The sequence below is a fragment of the Geotrypetes seraphini genome, chromosome 9 (assembly GCF_902459505.1).
Source record: "Geotrypetes seraphini chromosome 9, aGeoSer1.1, whole genome shotgun sequence".
Classification (NCBI taxonomy): Eukaryota; Metazoa; Chordata; class Amphibia; order Gymnophiona; family Dermophiidae; genus Geotrypetes; species Geotrypetes seraphini.
Window position 1 is genome coordinate 157,896,546 of NC_047092.1, and position 19,176 is coordinate 157,915,721.

Sequence of the window (19,176 nt, forward strand, 5' to 3'; positions counted from 1 at the left end):
ACTACTTAGAAAAGGGGAGAGTGTGGCGCAGTGGTTAAAGCTAGAGCCTCGGCACCCTGAGGTTGTGGGTGGGTTCAAACCTACACTGCCCCTTGTGACCCTGGGCAAGTCACTCAATCCCCCCAGGTACATTAGATAGATTGTGAGCCCACCGGGACAGACAGGGAAAAATGCTTGAGTACCTGAATAAATTTATGTAAACCATTCTGAGTTCCCCTGGGAGAACAGTATATAAAATTGAATAAATAAATAAATCCAAAATCCAACCAGGCACATTATGAAGTAATACAATCTGCTCTAAATGTTACTCAGGACCTATAATGCAATTCTATGAACACTAACTTCCAGGAGTCACACAATATGTGCCTACACAGTAAACAATAGCATTATAAACATTGCAGTAGGCCCAAGTACATCACTACACCTACTGGAAAATTAAAGATGCTGGATTGGTACAGATACATCTATGCAGACCGGCATTCAGTACTAACAATAGCTGGCCTCTCTCACACACACACACAGCACAGATAGACTCTTAGTATAGCATAAGTAACTACAAACTAAAAATAGAAATACACTTCTCCCTCTCTATTCGCGGGGGTTAGGGGCAGAGCTGGCCCGCGAATAGGGAAAAATCTCAAATAACGTTTGGCCGGCTCTGACCCACACCCGGTCCTTACCTGGTGGTCTAGCGGTGATGCGGGGCAGGAGCGATCTTCCTACACTCCTACCCCGTGCAGAGCTGTGCTGCTGAGTTCCCATGGTCTCATGAGACTACAACAGGAACTCCCTGTTGTAGTCTCGTGAGACCACGGGAACTTACAGCACGGCTCTGCACGGGGCAAGAGTGTAGGAAGATTGCTCCTGCCCTGTATCACCGCTAGACCACCAGGTAAGGTCCATGCTCTGATCGCCCCCACGCCACCACTGATTGCCCTCCGCCTCTGATCGCCCCCCCCCCCACATCCCGGCCGCTTCTGATTGCTTCCCTCCAAGTTCTGGGGCCATTTTTTTATGCCAACGAGCAATTCTGAGGAGGGGGGCTGGGGAAAAAAACGTGGATAATCAAAACCATGAACATCGAAACCGCGAATAGGGAGGGGGAAGTGTATGTAGATCAAAATTAAACTGAAGTCCTGAGGTGCCGGACTCTACATACAGTGCAACACCAGATAAAGCGAAACAGTGATGCTTATCCTTCTTGTATTTTGCAAAATAAAAAGACAGCAGATGCAAATTTCAAAGCTAACACATTCCAACCATTGCTTTACAAAAATTAACTATGGAAAATATTGGACTGGCTTAATATACTTAAAACTTCCTGTTTTGGAAAAGGCAGGAACCATCAGACCTTGAGCATGGGCTGATGCTCAAGGCCTTGCACCATCTGACCATGATCCTTTTTGAGTCAGTGTTGACTAACATGGGAGAGGGAGATAAAGGGAATAATGCTGGACACCACAGGAAGGGGAGGGAAGGAGATAAATGTTGGCTACCACAGGGAAGGGGGCGGCGGCTCGCATATAAATCAAAAATTCTTGGTTTACATTTGAGCATATATGATAATCTTCAGGTCATCCTAGCTGGTCTGATTTCCAGGATAATCATCAGTGAGGAATCTAAATGATACACCGGCATACAGTGGTTCCAGATCAGAATACACAAATATCTCATAAATATTCATTATGCATATCCTGAAGACTAGGACTGATAGGAGGAGAAGCTCAAGAATGGAGGGTCAAACCACTAATTTAAGCCATAAAATAGCTGTGTTTTAGGCAGTGAAGATACATTTATTCATTTTTCACTTGCATCGGGTCTGGATAGCAATACATTTTCTGATGCATGTAAAGTTGGTCTCTTGAGTTTGTTTTTCATGTATCACAATGTATTTAAAGGTAGTTTGAAATACAGTGGATTATTTATTGGGCATTGTATGTCATAATAGAAACCATCTTCCCCATCATCATTTGCTCCTCATCGCCAAGAGCTATTAGTTGGTTCATATTTTTAAGTAATGTCGGTAAGTGAAGAGATTATAGAAAAATCCTAGAACATGAGTTTGAGTTCTCTTTGCCCCTGAATCTTGGTGACATCACACAATTTTCTTTTTCTCCATACCTGTTGGGAGCATAATGAAAAAAGGATGGTCTTTGGCTTTCTTGGTCAACAAATAGTGAGCAATGATAAATGACACAATTCATGAACTGCACGCACTTCCCTGGGGTGATCTTCTGGATTTAGAATTCTCTGTAATATTTGTGTTTCCGTACCCAATGAAAAGTTTCTTGAATAACATTCTCCGAAATGGCTTGCATAGGAGGAAATAAATAATGGGGTCAAGACACACATTTACAGCAGACAGCAGCAATGTGAGTTCTTTGAAGTATAAGAGCATGTTTTCTGATTGACAGCTTAACTGGGCTGTGGTCTGACTTTGCGTGAATGAAATTCTGCAGACGTGATAAGGCACGAAGCAAATGCAAAATACAAGCATAATACTGAAAATGTTGCGACTGGATTTTTTCTTGGCTTCCTTTGAGTTTTTTCGGAACTTCCGGTAGGAGTTGTATATTTTTCTTGATATGACACTATAAAAGAAGATGAGCAAAGAGAACACGATCCAAAAAATAATTACGGCAATGTAGCTTGAGGCTTTATGCCAGCTCATACCGAGCTCATTCTTGAGGTTTGTACATTTAAATGAATTTGCCTCTGTAGGAGTTTTATTAGTTAAAATCATGTTTGGAATAAATAGAATGATCATAATAACCCATACCAGTCCAGAGAGAATCTTTGTGAAAGTCGTACTTTGTAAGAATGGGGCAATTAAAGGTTTGACAATTTTACAGTACCTGTCGAAACTTATCAGCCCCAAGAATATAATTCCAATGTACATATTCAGGTAAAAAATCACAGCAGAATATCGACACATGACAACTCGCATTTGCCATGGCCCAATGGCAAAATCGCTGATGATCCTGAAAGGGAAGGTGAAGCTCATTAGGAGGTCGGCGATGATGACATTCTTGAGATAGATGACAAAGCTTCTATTGCTAGAAATGTGGAAGAAAATCCATGCAGTTGGACAATTGAGCAGGATTCCTATGATGAAGATGACGCAGTATAAAGCTGGCACGATTAGCTGGGTTATGGTAGCACTGGGAACACAGCTTATTGAGGTGTTTGTGCTGGAGTTCAAGTTTTCTGAAAAATTCATTTTGTTTGTTTCTATAAACAGATAATGAAAATGAAAGTGAACATAGGAATGCAACTTTTAACACCATAAAATAACGCTATTTGCATCCTATAATAGCTGAGATTAGTGCTAGACTCTATTTATTTAAAAATGTATATACCGTATATTACCTATACAGTTTACATAATAACAGACATAAAGGGCTCCTTTTATGAAGCCGCGTTAGCGGTTTAACGAACGTAATAGCGCACGCTAATTTGCCAGCTGCGCTGGCCGCTACCGCCTCCTCTTGAGCAGACGGTAGTTTTTTGGCTAGCGTGGGGGGTTAGCACGTGCTAAAAATGTGCGCACGATAAAGACGCTAACGCGACTTTGTGTAAAAGGAGCCCAAAATGTTAAACAAACATGCATGTTTCAGTTATTGCAGAACAACGCTCCTTAAAAAATGGTCAATAAGCACCAAAAAATGTTCAAATCCAGTTTGAACTCAAAAAAGCATTCACATACATTGGATTTTTCACATTTTCTTAAAATTCATTCTAGCAGTACAAAAACGCAACATTCCTGGCAGGGTATTCCACTACATTCTCACTTAACTCAGGACTCGTTGAGTCCAGTAGATACAAACACTCACTAATAGGAAACTGCTTATACTTAGAAGAGACAAGAAATGGGGGCACTGCAAGAGATTAATATACTTTGGGGGGGGTTTTTTTTGTGTTTTTTTTTTTTTGCATACCTCAGTTGTTTACACTTTGTGGGGGCACTGATGCTATTGTGAAATGAATACTGCGATACATACCATGACCCCAAATTGGAACTAGAGTACCTGAAAGACAGGTTAGCCCTCTGCATCAGGAGCAGGCCTCAGTGATCCTGGTCCGCCCACCCAGCAGCCTCAGGCTTCTGGCAGCGGTTCCTACATGCTGCTGACGGCTGACCCGGAAGTCTTCCCCCTGACGTGTTTGCGTTTTGCATTAGAAGGCTTCTGGGTCAGCATGTAGGAGCCGCTGAAGAGAAACAGAAATGCTGCATGGGCTGGGGGAGGGTGGGGTGGAGGGGAGGAAAAAAGAGGCTGCATGGGCTAGGGGTAGGAATGAGAGGCTACACAGGCTGGGGTGGGTGGGAAAGAGAAAGGTGGCTTTATAGACTGAGGGTTGGGTAGGGAGAGAAAGAGACAGGCGGCTACAAGCGATGGTAGGTAGGAGATGGGAAGGGATGGAAAGAGGCTGCTGTACAGGCTGGGGAAGGGAAAGAGAGATGGCCACCCACTTTGGGCTCAGGCCTGCCTAAAATTGGCTGTCTCATTACGCCACTGCCCTGCACGCCTTTGAAACCTCTAAGGTCCTCAAAGAATATCATCATCTGTATCCTCGTGAAAATAAATTATGATGACACCTGCTAGTGAGACACCTTAGGAGTAGCCTCACATTGGAACTCACTTCCAGAGGGCCTTGCTGAAAGCCTGGCACTCCTCCCAAACCTTCAATACATTTTATTTTAAAAAAAACTTCTAGCCCGCTTAAATCTTAAGCGGGTTACCAAATCACATACACGTAGTCTATGACTGTCCACACCTGGAGTAGCTTACTGCACACCTTGTAAAACAGACCAGTTCCTCATAACTTATTCAACAGTACATATATCTTACCTTCCGTTTAGTTGCCCATCCCTTTATCTCAATGACTTTGTACTACTCATATCGGCCCTCCTGTATATCTGAAGTGAACTTGCCTTATCAGCTACCTGTTGAGATGTTTCATTATATTGTACGAACAGTGTCGGTATCCTATGCTATTTGAATATTTTAATGGATGCCTACTGAGGTGTTTCATTTATATTGCGCCGATATCATGAGTATCGTATAAGGATGTTCTTCCATGCAACCTATTATATCATTTCTGTTATGATTGTTCTATAGTGCTATCAAATATGTATATTTCTGATACTATATCATGTTAGTCCTGTTACTAAGGTTTCAATTTGGCATCTCACAAGTTTACCTCATTGATTGAATTCATGCTTATATTTGTCCTTTTTTAAAAAAATTATTGTTATCCTATTAACAAAATTGTAAGTTTTATGCCTACTAAAGTACCTTGCAGAAGAGGTTAATAAATTCAAGAAACATCTTAGGATACCAGAAAAGAACATGACTGATTGGAACTCCAATGAGGGATGTTCCCCCATGGATATTATTTTCTGTCAGGCCAAATTTCAGGTTTGGTTGTTTGTTTGTTTTTTAGTAAAATTCTGTCTTGTTGTTTTGTTTTGGGTTCTAGGTTTTTGCAACTTTTGAAAATGTAAAGGATAAAATTCAATGTCTTCAGGAATCATGAAATCACTTACCTCCTGTTAATTGGTTGATACTTTTGGACTAAGGCTCGTCTTCATAGTTTAGTAATCCTATAATGTAAGAATGGAGAATGAGGCTGATGTTTTTTGTGTGGTAATAATCCTCTTCAGTATCATTTGGGTGGTCCCGGATGTAACTTTACCTCAGTTATGCTTAATGATTAATTATAATAAATAGATACTGGTTGTTATGTCATTTATAAAAGTAAAACAAACAAAAAAGGCAAGTGAGATGTCTATATCAACCAACAGTTACATTTATTTGCATAAAAACGTCCTAATATAGTTACTGGACTTGGAAACAGATCTTAAAAGCTAAAGGATTCCAGTTTCGGCAATCTCAGGGGACAAACAATAAACTAAAACATAAACAGAAAAGGCATAAAAATATGGATATAAAAGTAAACTACCAAATAAATTATGTTAGTTGGTTATAGTGTTTGTTCGTCAAAGAGCTTAGTCTCAGCTTGAGTACACAAATGTTTAGATTTGAATTTATTGTTTTTGATACACTGACCTGTAAGTAGAGGGATTAAATTTCAGTCTTCTACTCAACATTCAGGAAGAGTTAGCCCAAACAAAACTAAGGCTGTGCCAAAGAAGTATTGCTGGTTGAAAGGTAAACCACAACAATACACTCCGTATTTGCCAAAAATCCTACTATAGAAATAACACAAAAAGGCAACCTAGTCACATCAAGGTTTGTGTGGAGGACGCTCAGGACGCCAAAATTAGCTACACAACTTACAAACCAGAATTAGATAAATATAATATAGGGTGCTCTCAGTATGAACCATCAGTGATAGGAGCACAGCTCCGACACTTCACTTCTGGGTCAAGGCGGTAAGCCTCCACCCCCACACCATCATCGAGCACCTTAAATGTGCTGAAATTTAAAGGGACCTGTGTCCACTAAATCAAACCAATCAAACAATCAAAGTGAGTAAATCAAACTCAACACAAACAACCTGAGCGACCCCCAAACAAACCCTGCCAGCCAGACCCCCCGAACTACACAACAAGATCAAGAATCACCATACAAAAAATACCAAATAAATCCAATACTTATCTGAAACCATCTCACAGACTAATAAACGCAACAAACCGCGCCAGGAGAAAAGGTTCAACCGCGCTGGTTTCGGGAGGAGCCCTTCTTCAGGAACCTGACCCCCGACGGAAGAGGTCGGCTGGAGGGCGGGGTGCCCAGGCGGGAGAGCACACCGCCTAAAACGGGTCTACAGGTGACGTCATACTTTTTTTGGCTGGGGTTATTGGTTTATTGGTTTATTGCTTTATTTGCTTGTTTTTAGGATGGGTTATGTATCTTGTTCAGAGTGTTTGTGTATTTATGGGCGTGTTTTCGCCCTTGGGTGTGATTGGTTTGCAAGTGTTGTATGATTGGTTGGTTGGTGTATGACGTCACCTGTAGACCCGTTTTAGGCGGCGTGCTCTCCCGCCCGGGCACCCCGCCCTCCAGCCGACCTCTTCGTTTGTGTTCCGTCGGGGGTCAGGTTCCTGAAGAAGGGCTCCTCCCGAAACCAGCTATGTGCATTTATCCTGCTAACATGATCCAGCCACTAAGGGCCAGGGTCTGTAACCAGCGACCACCAATTACATGTCAATCAAGCGTTGGCTACAGGAAAGATAGGTGCCGGAAATGGTGGCCAGGGTTTTCTGGTGCCTATCTTTGCGTGAATCAGGCCTATGTAGATGCTTTAAGTCACATAATGTCACTTCAGAGCCTTAGGCCCCTCCCTGTGCATTCCAGGATGCACCAGGAATGAGAAGGCCTGCCATTTTGAAGAGATGGACCTGCCAGCCGGAGGGAATGGACATCCCTTCGGCTGTTCTTCAACACTAAGATATGGAGGGGGGCCATGGGCTATTGTTAAGGGGGGTCCTTCACTCTTAATATATTGGGGGGGAACCCCAGTGGCAGGAGGGAGTGGGTATCCTGCCGTCCTTCACCCTTAAGATACGAGGGAGGGGCATGGGAGGTTGTCGGGAGACCATAGCGACAGGAGGGAGTGGGCAACCCTTCTGCCTGTCCTAGGAAGGATTGAATGATCCTGGAGGGGGGATTGCTGGGTAGGAGGGACGAATCAGGGGGTCTTAAAAAAAAAAAAAAAGGGAACTTTTTGTGGTGGGGTCAGCCTTACTTTCCTGTCAGTGCCTGAGTCAGTCATCGCATTAAATTTTAGCTGCCAAATTTCAGACCATTTTTCAAGCTTTGCCAGGTCTTTCCTGACCCAGCCTGCCACTTTGGGACCCATTCCAAGGGCACTCAGTGTATTTATTAGATGTCTGTGTGGAACACTGTCAAAGGCTTTGCTAAAATCTAAATACACTACATCTAGTGCACATCCTCTATCCAATTCTCTGGTCACCCAGTCAAAGAATTTGATCAGATTTGTCTGACAAGACCTACCTCTAGTGAATCCATGTTGCCTCTGGTCCTGTAATGCACAGAATTCCAGAAACTTGACCATTCTCTGTTTGAAAAGTGTTTCCATTAATTTGCTTACCACAGAAGTCAGACGTACCAGCCTGTAAGTCCCTACTTCTTCCTTACTTCCACTTTTGTGGAGAGGGACCACATCTGCCCTTCTCCAGTCCTCCGGTACCACTCCCGACTCTAGACACGCGTTGAAATGATCAGTCAGCGGAGCTACCAGATCTTCCCTAAGTTCCTTCAGCACCCTCGGATGTACACCATCCGGCCCCATTGCTTTGTCTACCTTTATTTTAGCTAGCTCCTCACGAACACAACTCTCTGAAAATTGATCAAGGTCTATTACTTCTCCATCCCTATTAATGTTTGTCTTCTGCGGTCCCGCTCCTGGCAATTCAGAACAGAAATATTTGTTAAGCAATTCGGTCTTTTCTTTATCGGCTTCTACATATTCTTCCCCTTCACCTTTGAGTCTCACAATGCCACTTTTGCACTTCTTCCTGTCACTAATATATCTAAAAAATGTCTTGTCTCCCTGTTTTACCATGTCAGCTATTTTTTTCTTCCATTTGCATCTTTGCTTTTCTGACTACACAGTCAGCCTCTCTTAACTTTTCCAGATATTTTTGCCTGTCTTCCTCTTTGTACACCACCACCCCTTGCCTGCTCCCCCTGTCCAGCAACAGCCCTTCTCCCTTTATTTTACGTCTCCCCTGTCCAGCAGCACTCCTTACCTGCTCCCCCTGTCCAGCAGCACCTCTTCTCTGCTCCCCCTGTCCAAGTTTCAAGTTTATTAGGTTTTTATATACCGCCTATCAAGGTTATCTAAGCGGTTTTTACAATCAGGTACTCAAGCATTTTCCCTATCTGTCCCGGTGGGCTCACAATCTATCTAACATACCTGGGGCTATGGAGGACTGAGTGACTTGCCCAGGGTCACAAGGAGCAGCGCAGGGTTTGAACCCACAACCCCAGGGTGCTGAGGCTGTAGCTCCAACCACTGCGCCACACACTCCTCCAGCAGCACTCCTTACCTGCTCCCCCTGTCCCTCTTCCCTGCTCCCCCTGCAGCTTGTTTCCTGGTGTCCTCTTCAAAACACCCTGCTGAGGATCGTGGCCGGCTTTAGCGAACCTCGCAGGCCGCTCTGCACCTCGGTAGCACATTCCCTCTGATGCTATTGCGTATGCTAGAGGGAACATACTACCGAGGTGCAGAGCGGCCTGCGAGGTGCGCTACAGCCGGCCGCAATCCTCAGCAGGCTGCTAGCGGCGTCGGCAGTGGTTGGTGAGTGAGGGCGGGAGGGGAGAGTCGCCAGCGTGTTCCATGGCTCCGTGTTCCAAAATGGAATATGGCCAGGGAAGGACACAGAATGCCGCAGGAATCACAAAACCCTAAGTGCGCATGCATGCTTAGGGTTTTATTATGGAGGATGGTGAGCCTTCCAAAACCCACCCAAAACTTACTGTACCCACCTGTAGATACAGTAGGATTTGGAGGGCAAGTTATAGTGACATCTGTACCTGCGACTTTTAATATTACAGTGGTGCCTCGCATAACGAACGCCTCGCACAGCGAACGCTGCGCACAACGAACTTCATGTCTTGCTTCCTACAACGAACTTCGTTTCACACAACGAAGTCGCCCGAGCTGCATCCTTCCGCGCAGGCACTGCGCTTAACTGCCCTCTCTCCGCCTGGCTCTCTGTGCAGTGGCAGACCGTCGGCTCGCAGGGGCCCGGCGCCTACTGCTGATGCGTTGGGGGGGGCGGAGCTACTCTCGCCGCTTCCCCGATGCTAGAAAAAAATGATGTCGTTGGGTTTCTGAAGTTTATCAGAGCTCTCAAAGCTTTAGTAGAGGTTTAGTTAATACAGTATAATCCCATTATAACGGACTTCAAGGGACCTGGAAAACCAGTCTGTTATATTCAGAGTCCGTTATATCCAAAGTTGCATTTTTTAAAAACTTTATTTAGGGCATCTTGAAACAACGTAAAAAAAAAAATGAACAGTTAAGTCCCAGTTTTTGCCGCTGAGACTCTGCCCTCTCTCACTGTAAAATTAGACTCTACTTAGTCTGTCTTTAAATTTAAAAAATGTGTGTTGTTTTAAAAAACAATTATGTTTTTAGATGTATCTAAATAAAAATAATAACAAAAAATTTATCTTTTTTTATGTCATCTTAGCATATTTTATGCTACAGAACGAATTATTTTTTTAACATGTATTGTTATGGGAAAACGCGTTTCACATAACGAACTTTTCGCATAACAAACTTGCTCCTGGAACCAATTAAGTTCGTTGTGTGAGGCACCACTGTACATGCATTGAAGTAATCCTTACACTGCCCCTCTGCTCTGTTGTGCCAATGTATGTGAGCCATGTGAATTTGTCGTACAGGCTGGACAATACTGTTTTTTTCACATCTTTGGGTGTTGGGAGGGGGGTCAGTGACCACGGGGGGATTAAGGTTGGGGGGGTCATACCTTAATCCATACAGTGGTCATCTGGTCAGTAATAGCTCCAACCTTATGGAATTTCTCTGCCATCTCCACTTCGCCACAAAAAATTAATCGATAAATTCAAGACAAATTTAAAAACATTCTTATTTCAAGATGCATCCTACTGCTCTTGATCCTTCTCATCTTCAAATCAGCCAAACGCTTTTAAGAAGCGATCCCATCCCCAATGTTTTATCCCTTTCCCTTCCATTTCCTTTCAACCTTTTTTTTTAGTTTTTAACCTCTAATGATGTAACTTTACCCCCCTCCCTTTCTTTTCTTTACCATCACTTTCCAGTTCGTCTTGTCAACATAAGAACATAAGAACATAAGCAGTGCCTCCGCCGGGTATGACCATAGGTCCATCCTGCCCAGCAGTCCGACCTGTCTGAATCACCAGAAGGGGCCCCCTTGCCACCTTGGTTTCTCATTGAAGTCCTATCTTCTCATCAAAGTCCTAACCCTCCAGTCTTGCACATGCACGACCTGGTTAGCTTTCTATACTTGTGTTACATCCCAGCATCCCACGATCCCTTTATCCCTCAGGAATCCGTCCAATCCCTGTACCGTACTCTGCCTGATCACTTCCTCCGGTAGCGCATTCCAAGTGTCCACGACCCTTTGGGTCTTTAATGTACACTTCCCTTCCTCTCTTTAAACATTATTCCCTACAAGTATTATTTTTATTCTTATTTTAACATTTTATTGTAAACCGGCTAGATTCCCGTAGATGGTCGGTATATTAAAAATTAATAAACTTGAAACTTTTTAGCATTTAGATGCTTTTAAAACAGATCTAGCTCCAAACGTCTGAAAAAAAAAGCCCTGGACATTTTGTTTTTAAGGCTTTACTATCCCTGCAGAGCATCCAAGTCCTAAGCCTGCCCTCTGCCCACCCAAAACATGCCTCTAACATGCCCCCTTAAGATTTAGATGCACTGAAGACAAAACAACCAGAAAGATATCTAGAAAGTCTTGCTTTGAGCATGCCCACTTGGACGTTTTGACTTGTAAGACGTCCCAAGTGCTGGTTTATTCTGCATATAATTATGTTTGGTCATGCAATAGAAATCTACTGTGTATCTGGCATCGACAGTTTAATTGGGCAGCTTTTAAGTAAGAGAAAAGACATTAAAAGTCAACTTACGTTTCATTTTAGAATAATAATCCTTGTTCGGAGTGTGAAGGCTCCATCATCCGTGTGACTTTCACTACCAAACCTTCATTTTCTTGACTGGATGTTTTAGGAACTCTAATCAGGGGTGAGATTATAATCTGTCAAACAAACTAGAAGAGGATGCACTGAGCTACTTTAGCTATCTGCATAAGCTTTATCTTATAAATGGTTTCCTTTTGCTACATGCTACGCAATATTTGGAGCTGTACTTGTCAATAAAGTACTACTTTATAGTGTTTGAAAGTAATTTGGAAAGGCAGGCATGTTATACTCAAGTCAATTTTTTTGCTTCTACTAGTTTTAGAGTAATTTTAACAATTTTATTTTATTCAGATGTAGTCTGGTAATAGATCAGCACAGGAAAACTCTGGAAAATGCTAATGCTGCCATTTGATATGAAGAGTACAGAACTCTAGTTATTTTATTTCAAGACACGATTGTTGTGAGTTGACTACAGCAATAGAAATAGTGTGATAGGCTGTATCTGCCATTTAGAACAGTAGACCTCCCGGGACAGGAAATGAGTGGGAACCACCAGTGGTGTACCTAGTGGTATGGGAACCCAGGGCGGAGCACCCCCTCCGCCAGGCAGTGGGACAGTGCATGGGTTCATTGCAGGCTGCCTGCACATGGCCGTTGGCTCTGATGGTCCCTCAACCCAGAGCAGGAAGGTGACGTCAGGGGGGGGCAGGGGCTAGTGCAGCCAATGACTGTGATCAGGCGTTCCGCAGACCCCTGAGCACTCTCAACACCCCCAAGCTCCCTGCACCTGGGGTGGATTGCCTCTGCCCCTCCCTTGGAATGCCACTGGGAACTACATTTACCAGCACCCTTACTGAGGGAGGAAGTTGGTACTTTTTGCCTGCTGCTTAATTCATTACGGTTTTTCTCTACAATCAGAATCATGAGGCATCCATTGATGGACATTGTAAAGTCTGTGTAGCCCAAAGGGCTAATCCTGCCATCCTAATAACCCTATCCCTCCTCTAAATGTGGCCTCTGTGCTCTAGATTAGAATGCAAACTCTGGTTAATTCAGTCTTTCTGGAAACAGGTCTCCTTTTACATAGGGTTACCATATGGCTCCAGAAAAAAAAGAGGACGGATTGACATATCTGGGTTTTACTTCCATTGAAAGCACTGGAGGTAAAACCCGGATGCCTCAATCCGTCCTCCTTTTTCTGGAGCCAAATGGTAACTCTACTTTTACACTATTAAGCACTAGGGGATAGCCGTGGACTAATCTAGCAACCCCTTTGTTTTTCTCTCCTCTTCAGCCTCTAGAACAGAGAAGTAAGATTCCTGTAAGCCAGTGTTCCTTCTAAATTGCGTGGGAGTCCGCCAACCACTTTCCTGCCAATTTTGTATTTTCACCACTAGCAAAAGGCAAGTCCTCTGGAGTCCTGCTGAATTTGCCTTTCCTTCACGGTTGAAAAAGTGATATTAATGCAGCCCTGCCACTGGCTGGAATGTCGATGGTCCCCAGAATGGAGCCCTACCTCCTAAAGCTGTACATGCTCTTCGTTGTAGACCCCTCCAAGGGAGGAAGACAAGAGTTATCTTTCGCTCTAAAAGCTTAAGCTTCAGTACTCTTGGCTAGGGTTACCAGACTTTTTCACGGAGAAACCTGGACACATTGCCCTGCCCTGTTCCGCCTCCAGCCCTGCCCTGTTCGGCCTCTAGCCCCACCCCCACAAAGCCACGTCTTTCTTTTTCTGACCTCCGGGCTGCATCTTGAGGGCCTTTTGAGTAGGCATGGATGTATGTGTGATTTTCATCCGCGCATGCTCAGAGACCCTCTAGATCAGCGGTCTCAAACACGCGGCCCATGGGCCGCATGCGGCTCTCTAGGTGCTATTTTGCAGCCCGCGGTCTGGACACAATCAAAACAGCATTTCTCTTCCCCCTTCCCTTACTTTTGGAGCAGCAGCGTGTCTGGCCGGCTCAGTCGATCGTTCCGTTCAAAGCTGCGGGTTGGCGGTTCCTCGCACTATCCACTCCTGCATCGGAAGCCTCTCTGACGTCACAACATCAGAGTGGCTTTAGACGCAGGCGCGGATCTCGCGAGGAGCCGCCATCCGCGGCTTTGAACGGAACGATCAACTGAGCCGGCCAGACACGCTGCTGCTCCACAAGGAAGAGAACGGAAGGGGAGGGGAAAGAGAAATGCTTCTGCTGCACAGGAAAAGGGGAAGGGAAATGCTGTTTCTGTTGCTGCTGCACCCAATTGGGGAAAGAGAGGGAAGGAAGGAGAAGGAAGATAAGGGAGAGGAGAGGAACAAGAGAAGCCAAGTTCATAGGAGGGAGGGAAGGAAAGGAGATATCAGACCATGGAGGGGGAGGGAGAGATGCCAGGGCATGGGGGAAGGGAAGGAGGCAGATGCCAGACCAGGGAAAGGAAGGAAGGAGGGAGGGAGAGAAAGGAAGGAAAGAGATGCCAGACCATGGAAATAGGACGGAAGAAGAGAGAGATAGGAAGGGAAGGTAAGACATGGAAACGTAGATTTTGAAAAGAAAGCAGAAAAATTGAACATTAAGTTAATGCCAAAGATGGATGCAAGGCAGAAAGTGAAGACGGAGAGAAAAACAGTCAAAGGACAAGAAGGCCCTGGAAACATAGTTGAAAGCACAGAAAAATAAAATCACCAGACAACAAAGGTAGGGTAAATGATTTTATTTTCAATATAGTGATTGAAATGTGTCAGTTTTGAAAAAGAAAAGATATTAAACTTTAAATGTGAGGGCTGCAGAAAAAATAGTTAATGTCTTATTAAAGAAATGACAATTTTGTATAAGGTAAAACTCTATATAGTTTATATATCTTTCCTTTTAACTGTGAAAGGAAAGTTTTATAAATTATAAAGAGTTTTACCTCATGCAGAATTGTCATTTCTTTAATAAGGCATTAATTATTTTTTCTGTGGCTCTCCAAGTACCTACAAATCCAAAATGTGGCCCGCAAAGGGTTTGAGTTTGAGACCACTGCTCTAGATGCAGCAAGGAGGTCAGGGCTTTCCAAAACCCAGACAGGCCCACAAAAAGAGGACACCCGGATGTCTTGGGCTACTCTCTCAGAATGGACCACCCACTATTTGGATTTGATTGGTACCTTTCTGAAGCAGGGGGGTCAGAATTTTCTTCCTGCTACTGCATAGGAATGCACATTTTGGCAGCCTGCTTCACAGGTTAAATGTACAAGCTCAGAACTTTGACACAGAAGCATTAGAGTAATTATTCTGTATCCTAAGACACAGGAAGGGCAACCGAATGTGTACAGCTGTGAATTATACCAAAATAGGCAATAATGACTCTCCTGTAGATCAAGGAAGCAAGACATATCAGGTACCATGATTTCTTTAAGGTAGTTGGACTCCTCTTCTTTAAGTGCACCAAACCCAGTGAGCAGAGCTAAAATTTAATTCTCTAAGCCATGAGCTTTACATTTAGGAGAAATCTGATTGCGGTATCTACAGTATTACTGATAGGACAGGCTGTAAAATTTTGAACAAGCTGTAAAACTTTCAACAGCACAGCAGACAAGCCTACATAGTTGGAATTGCTGTTTTCGAGACCATACAACACTAGAGACTATAGTTCGCATGAACCCGCAAGCTTTATCCCTGTCCTTGCTCCATTCCTGCAAGCTCTGTCATTTGTACAAGCCTCAAACACTTTAAAATCATAAGTAGCAACATTCTAGAGCTCAGATTGTGATGTCATAATGCCTCATTCCACCAATGCCTAAGCTCTGTCCTCATCTGCACAAACCTCAAACACTTTAAAATCATAACTGTTCAAGGCTTATGCAGTTAAGGCAGAGCGTCTCCTATATCTATGCCTGCCTGTAAAATATGCAATATGACTCATGCAAACTCCTTCACTAGAACTTGCCAGGTATACATTAAACCTATGTATTCACAGTTGAAGGTGCATGATTAACCATTCAAATAAGTATAAATGCACATGTTACAAAATGCACTTACTATCTAAAAACCAGTGAGCTTTATTCTCTATATCTGGTGCGTTCTAGTGAAGGAGTTTGCATGAGTTGTATTTGAGTTTCACAACTGTGTTTATTGTGCTATTGAAATATGCAATATGAAACATAAACTTCAAAGAGAAGGAATGGAGGAAAATCTATACCTTAAACAAAAATCTTTCCACTGATCAGCATATCTCAAAGCACCACCCAATACTTATAATTGATGAAAGAAAAAGCCTCAGGTTAATGACAAGTCTGTGTTATAAGTCAACCAACATGCATCATAAGCATAAAATTTTTTGCCAAATGCATTCAATCTGGCATGTTAACAAACCACACGAGGAAAACATATGCTGTTAACGCTCCGCATCGTTTCGTGGCAAAGAACACTACTTCTTCAGGGCCACTGTACCTGCAATGAATAAGTATTCATTACACACTCATATACAAAGCCAATGGAAATAAAAACCCAAATCATTTACTCACAGTTAGAAGATTACTTCCTCGGCACTCCGAGTATACAGAAAATTGGTGTCTCGGAGTTCTTAATATTTCAACCAGTTTGATTAACTCAACATTTGATTGGTCTTGGAATCCATAAAGACAAGCAATCGTGGCAAACAGTAAGCTGCTTCCATTCAGAATATCTCCATGGTGAGATATGTTGATCAGTGGTGAGTTTTTTGTTTAATCTAGTCTAATCTGTTATTTCTGTGTTGCGCAATACCTATATAGGCTCAAAGCGACTTACAGTGAGAAAAGAAAATACTTTAGAACACAAAAGGATCAGGGAGGGAAAGTGGAGGGATTTAACAGTAGATTGCGATTAGGACAATACCTAGACATTACAGTTTGAAGATATTCTTAATAATAGGGAACCATTTCTATTTAGTGGAGTATTACTTGTGTCAAAGATCTTTTGTCCAAGTGGAGATGGAAGCATTGAACATGTTCAGATCTTTATTAGTTGGCGAGAAGCGGTGTAGTTGGTGAAGGGATAAGAGGTAGTTGGAGTTGGACCTAGATTCATGTAGAGTTCAGGTATCAAAAAGAAGAGTTTTCGGTTTCTTCCGAAATGTGGTATAGTTAGGTTCTGTTCTGACAGTTTCTGTGAGGTCGTTCCAAGTTTTTACTCCCAAGAAAAGGTATATGAAACACATGAGCATATTTACAGATTGGCTGGATTTTTGGCATTTATGTGCTTGTGTGCTGGTATTTTAATCATTTGCACACACATTGTCACTTAATCCCCCCACTGTCCTAGGTACACTAGATAGATTGTGAGCCCCCCCCCCCTTGGACAGACAGGGAAAAATGCTTGAGCACCTGAATAAATTCATTGAAACCGTTCTGAGCCCTCTGGGAGAACGGTATAGAAAATTGAATAAATAAATGTTGGTGCATTTTTTCCCATCAGTGTTAAGCTTCCTCCTTTTGATATCTTGTTCTGAGAAAGTATTACAGCAGCATATAGCAATTGGCAGACCACATGTGACCCTCTGAGAAAATGCGAGTAAAGTAGCAGATCTAAAACTGTTAAGCCTGTGTTGGATAAATATAAAAGCCGTCTTTTTTTTTTATTTTGACAGCAATAGCCATTCAAATGATCACAAGAAATTGGAAATGTCATGATAAGACTTAATTACACGTTCTGGTGGGTGAGTGTGTGCAATACATATAAATATGAAAGAATGAACGTGAAATTCTTAGGTTAGAGTAATGCATTTAATAAAATATGGAGCCCATTGACTGCATTTGTTAACAAATAATAAGGATATTGTAATTGTTGCGTTTCTTTCTTCGATTTCCTTACACATCCAGGGTGGGGGGGGGGAGGGGAGGAATATTTTGAAGGTTTACATATATGAGTATATTTTTGTAATAAAAATAGGATTTAAGATATTAATAGTGGAATGATAGGGGGGAAATGGTTGTTTCATTATATTTTGTGTATTAAGGTGCATTTTATGCAAGCTTTTCATGTTATAATTTCTGTAATGCACTGCCGTTATTTAAAATTCAGTAAAGTTAAAAAAAAAAAAAGAATGGCCAACTTTTTTTTCATATTGTGGATTGATAAGTAGTCTGAAAAAGTTACATTTTTGAACTCTAAACTATTTACTGTAATTTTTTTTCACATAAGAGAATGGGGTTAGGACTGTTGCATTACAAATTGTTTGTTCTAATAGAATTTGTTAAAACTTGATGTTTTGATTCTGGTGGCTTTAGTCACCTTTTCCTAAAGATGGTCACAAATGTAATTTATTTTGCTTTTATGGTAGAAAGTGAGGAAAACTGAAGGGAGTAATCTTGGGCTCCAGTCTTTGGGTGCATCTTAGGGAAACACCTTAATTTCAGTCAGAGATTATTTTGTGTAATATTAAAAAACAAACAAACCCATTCATTCAAATATAGCTACTTACCAGATAATATGAATCTCTGTGTTTAGTGTCAGTTCTGGTAGCAGCACTGGCGCTGGAGAAAGCTGGAATCTGTAAGGTTTTCACACCTTTCAAAGATACAGACTATGAGCTCTTCAGAGTATAAAAGTCCGCTCTTCCAGATGTCGTGTCCAGCAGTAAAATGCTGAATAGTTTCCAGAAGTTTTGGCTGATGGATAACATCCACATAACAGCATCATGGACTTCTGCATTGCCTGTAAGAGAGCGTCTCCCACTTCATCTCCAAAACTAACTACTTGAAACTCATTTGCAGAATGTTTAAACCTTGCCAAATGCTAAGTATGGCAGATGTGCAAAACTATTCTGATATACACAAGTGTCCAGTCTGCCGCCTTCTTGGGAGTTAAAGGTCTGTAAAATTTGGCAAAAGAACAAAAAGGCCTTAGCTGAGTCAAAAAGAGAACAAAAACACACACACTCTCTTTTCCCATACTTATCTGTGACCTCTTTTCTTAAGGATGCATTAATAGGTTCAGTATTAGAATTAGGGCTAGTTCATAGTCTTCATTATTGTGTATTAAAGCGTGCTGGGTGTTCATTTACCCCATGTGCCATCTTGGTAGGGGCACGGCACTCGTCCTCTCTGTGCCCCATTCCTTCCTGCCCCCCTCCCCGGCCGCGTGCATACACACACCGCTTCCCTTCCCCGTACCTCTGTAACGTTCGTGGCGCAAGCAGCAACCCCCAACCTGCTGTTGCGCTTGTGTCAGCTCTTCATCTGATCTCACTTCGTGGACCCCACCTAGGAAGTGACATCAAAAGGAGAACCCACACAAACACAACAGGAGGTTGGGAGTTCCTGCTAGTGCCATGAACGTTACAGAGGTACAGGGGAGGGAAACGGTGCTTGTGCACAGCAGTGGGGGAGGGGGGTAAGGAGCACATAGGTGTGGGAGGCGGAGAAGAGGGTGGGGAGGGGCACCGCTACCACGGGCGTCTCTTACCCTCGCTATGTCACTAGGTATATGTAGGGGGGGTGGTGATAAGAGAGAGTAACAGGCCATGTGGTGGTAGGACGTAGCTTTATCCTTTTCTTCTACTTAAGACACCTT

At 42.9% G+C, this 19,176-nt stretch overlaps 2 protein-coding genes across 7 annotated transcripts in view; one reads left to right on the forward strand and one right to left on the reverse strand.

Annotated features, from left to right (window-relative positions):
* The window catches only part of MED12L (mediator complex subunit 12L), a 388,873-nt gene that overhangs the window by 123,957 nt on the left and 245,740 nt on the right, over positions 1-19,176 (forward strand). The gene's annotated exons all lie outside the window — the stretch shown is intronic.
* P2RY14 (purinergic receptor P2Y14) lies at positions 1,723-18,224 on the reverse strand. The gene is made up of 4 exons (XM_033957974.1): positions 18,086-18,224; positions 11,652-11,756; positions 5,549-5,605; positions 1,723-3,231 (listed from the first exon to the last, which is right to left on the reverse strand). The coding sequence occupies exon 4, from the start codon at positions 3,218-3,220 to the stop codon at positions 2,201-2,203; it is 1,020 nt and encodes a 339-aa protein (XP_033813865.1). The 5' UTR covers positions 3,221-3,231; positions 5,549-5,605; positions 11,652-11,756; positions 18,086-18,224; the 3' UTR covers positions 1,723-2,200.

Coding starts and splice junctions, on each gene's coding strand:
- P2RY14 (XM_033957974.1), bottom strand. CDS start 3,220: ATGAATTTTTCAGAAAACTTGAACTCCAGCACAAACACCTCAATAAGC.